The sequence below is a fragment of the Cariama cristata genome, unplaced genomic scaffold (genome assembly GCF_000690535.1).
Source record: "Cariama cristata isolate BGI_N322 unplaced genomic scaffold, ASM69053v1 scaffold30202, whole genome shotgun sequence".
In the NCBI taxonomy this organism is placed as follows: Eukaryota; Metazoa; Chordata; class Aves; order Cariamiformes; family Cariamidae; genus Cariama; species Cariama cristata.
In genome coordinates, this window is record NW_009602587.1 from 4,294 (window position 1) to 7,332 (window position 3,039).

The 3,039-nt window shown below is 58.9% G+C and overlaps 2 protein-coding genes across 2 annotated transcripts in view; one reads left to right on the top strand and one right to left on the bottom strand.

Annotated features, from left to right (window-relative positions):
* ILK (integrin-linked kinase) overlaps positions 1-1,727 on the top strand; it is a 4,970-nt gene extending 3,243 nt beyond the window's left edge. The window contains exons 8-12 of the mRNA XM_009694839.1: positions 209-362; positions 630-751; positions 838-937; positions 1,033-1,163; positions 1,361-1,727. Of these exons, the coding sequence (XP_009693141.1) occupies positions 209-362; positions 630-751; positions 838-937; positions 1,033-1,163; positions 1,361-1,510 (657 nt within the window). The 3' untranslated portion in view covers positions 1,511-1,727. The remainder of the gene's footprint in view (positions 1-208; positions 363-629; positions 752-837; positions 938-1,032; positions 1,164-1,360) is intronic.
* Positions 1,728-2,839: 1,112 nt separating this feature from the next.
* The window catches only part of TAF10 (TAF10 RNA polymerase II, TATA box binding protein (TBP)-associated factor, 30kDa), a gene marked incomplete at its 5' end in the record, with an annotated part of 1,316 nt that continues 1,116 nt past the window's right edge, over positions 2,840-3,039 (bottom strand). The window contains one exon of the mRNA XM_009694840.1: positions 2,840-2,929. Coding sequence (XP_009693142.1) covers positions 2,840-2,929 — 90 coding nt within the window. The remainder of the gene's footprint in view (positions 2,930-3,039) is intronic.

Genomic DNA, 3,039 nt, shown 5'->3' on the forward strand with positions numbered 1-3,039 from the left:
TGCCGACATCCTTCCCTGTGGCTCTCGAGGGCAGATGTTCTTGCCAGAGGAGGATGAGAATGGCAAGAGCCAACCAGGTCTGCAGGGTCGGGTGGGAGCACTCCAGAGCAGTGCCCCAGAGGACGTGAGGAGGCCCTGGGAGGACGGCACGCCGGCAGTGGGGCAAAGGGCAGGGAGGTGATGAGGGGGTGTGGGCAGCACCCACTGTTCTCAGGGCTGTCACTTCTCTTGCAGGATCTTTTCTCACCCCAATGTGCTACCAGTGCTGGGTGCCTGCCAGTCCCCTCCAGCACCCCACCCCATTGTCATCAGCCACTGGATGCCCTATGGCTCCCTCTACAACGTGTTACATGAGGGGACAAGTGAGTGCTGTGGGAGTGACAGAGCCAGGGGCAGAGGCTAGTCTCCCCATCCTCGAGAAGCTGCTTCTCCATGTGTTTGGAGAGTGGCAGGGGGCCCCTCCAGATGCAACACCAGGGTGGGCCTGGGGTGAGCTCGGTCCCCAGTCTGCACACCTTCCCCACACGCCGTGTGTGGTGTGTCTGCCACCACCTCCCCTCCCCACACACACTGCAAGTGACATGGCACCCCCTCCCTCACTTACCCTCATGCCGCTTCCCTCCCTGCAGACTTTGTGGTGGACCAGATGCAGGCAGTGAAATTTGCCTTTGACATTGCACGGGGCATGGCCTTCCTGCACACATTGGAGCCCCTCATTCCACGCCACCACCTCAACAGTCGCAGCATCATGGTGAGTGTCCGTGTGGCATGGCCCAGCTCCTCCTCCTGCAGACCGGGGCAGGGCAGGCTCCCCTCTGACCAGCCCTCTCTCCCCAGATCGACGAGGACATGACAGCACGGATCAGCATGGCTGACGCGAAGTTCTCCTTCCAGTGCCCGGGGAGGATGTATGCGCCAGCCTGGGTGGCACCAGAAGGTGAGCGCCTGGTAGCTGGGCCCCTCCTGCTGCTTGGCCCTTCCTCGCCCTCAGCCCCATTCAGTGCCCCTCACGCTGTGCTGGATTCCCTACAGCCTTGCAGAAGAAGCCAGAGGAAATTAACAGGCGCTCGGCTGACATGTGGAGCTTCGCAGTGCTTCTGTGGGAGTTGGTGACCCGCGAGGTGCCATTTGCAGACTTGTCCAACATGGAGATAGGCATGAAGGTGAGGAGAGGGCTGGGCAAAATGCACTGGTCCAGACCAGATCAGCCAGGGCATAACAGGGCCCAAGCAGCCAGCAGGGAGGCAAGGCCCACCGAAGGAGAGCCCGCTGATGCTCCTCCCAGAGGTATGGGCTCTGCCTGTCACATGCAGGGCTGGGTCCAGGTTTCTGATCCTGCCCTGCTCTCTCATGCTCCCAGGTGGCACTGGAGGGGCTACGTCCAACCATCCCACCTGGCATATCCCCACACATCTGCAAGCTGATGAAGATCTGCATGAACGAGGACCCAGCCAAGCGCCCCAAGTTTGACATGATCGTGCCCATCCTGGAGAAGATGCAGGAGAAGTAGAGAGGGAGGTGCCTCCCAGCCACCTGACGCTGCCATGCTTCCCGCCCTGCCACCTCCAAGTGCCTTTTTTAACCCCAGAGCCAAGGGGGAGCAGGGGACACCCCCTCACCCTGAGCCAGCCATGGACACACGGTACAGACAACGCTGCCTTCTCTGGGGCTGCTCTGCAGGCTTCAGACACTGTAGCACCAAATCTGTGGCAGCACCTCCATCCTCCCTGGCAGCTACAGGCGGAGACTGAGCGCCCTGCCACCTCCAAGTGCCTTCTTTAACCCCAGAGCCAAGGGGGAGCAGGGGACACCCCCTCACCCTGAGCCAGCCATGGACACACGGTACAGACAACGCTGCCTTCTCTGGGGCTGCTCTGCAGGCTTCAGACACTGTAGCACCAAATCTGTGGCAGCACCTCCATCCTCCCTGGCAGCTACAGGCGGAGACTGAGCAGGAGGCCTGGCCCATGACACTTAAGCATGGCTGGGCTCTGCTACCCGTGACGCTGGGACAGGGCTGTGGAGTCACCCTCCTCAGAGCAGCCCACTCACATAACCGTCTCGTGTGAGGCAGTGCCCAGTCCTGGTGCTCTTCCCTACTAAGGACAGTGGGGTGAAGCTTGCCTGTCGCACCCAGCACCACCCCAGCTTTGCGCTTCACTCTTTATCGTTTCCATCCAGGCCATGTGGAAAAGCCACCGGCATCTGAAATAAACATTTATTACAAAAACTGGCTGCTGGTGCAGGGGTGTGTACATGTGCAGGGTGTTGCCCACAGAAAGGGGGCAAGACTCATGTGGGGGCTGCCCAGCAGTCTGCAGGGTCCTAGACTCTGGATCTGCGCCTATACCAAACTTCTTCCAGTGACTGGAGCAAGGAAAGCAGGTGGGCTAACAGCACCCTCCTCCCAAGAGAGTTCTGCCTCTGGCTCTGCCTGCAGTGCTGGCCCCCAAGGGTGCCTCTTGAGAGACAACAGGTATGCTTGGGAGGAAGAAATGAAGAAGTGTCAGGCAGGCCTATTCCCACTGCACCCACTTTCCTTCAGCTTCCTGGGGCAGGGCTAAGCCCTCCTGGGAATGGCAGAAGGCGCAATTGGAATCCACCAGTTGCGAGCCCTACAACCAACCCCTCTCTGCATTGGCCTTTCAAAGGCATGGGACCAACTTTTGTGGGTGCAGCGAGAACAGAGGCTCTAGCAGTCTCCAGCTTGTGTGCTGTTTTGTAGGCAGGGCATTAGCGCCTGGGCAGGAGTCAAGATGCCTTTCCACAAAAAAACTACCCAGCTGTTTAATGGCACAGAAGCGACCCTAAAAAAGTTCCCAGTGACAACCCCTCAGTCTTATGTGAAGTAATGTGGCTTTTTCACATTGATGCCATATTCCGCAAGTGCTGGTGTCAAGTCTTCCATGGTCAGCGTGTACTTCTTATCCTGAAGGGACAAGGAGTAGCATCAGTCACAGCACGGACAATCTATTCTGCCAGGTGTTCCTCAAAACCTTGTGGGTTTACGATTCCCCGCCCCCACCCCCACCCCACCAC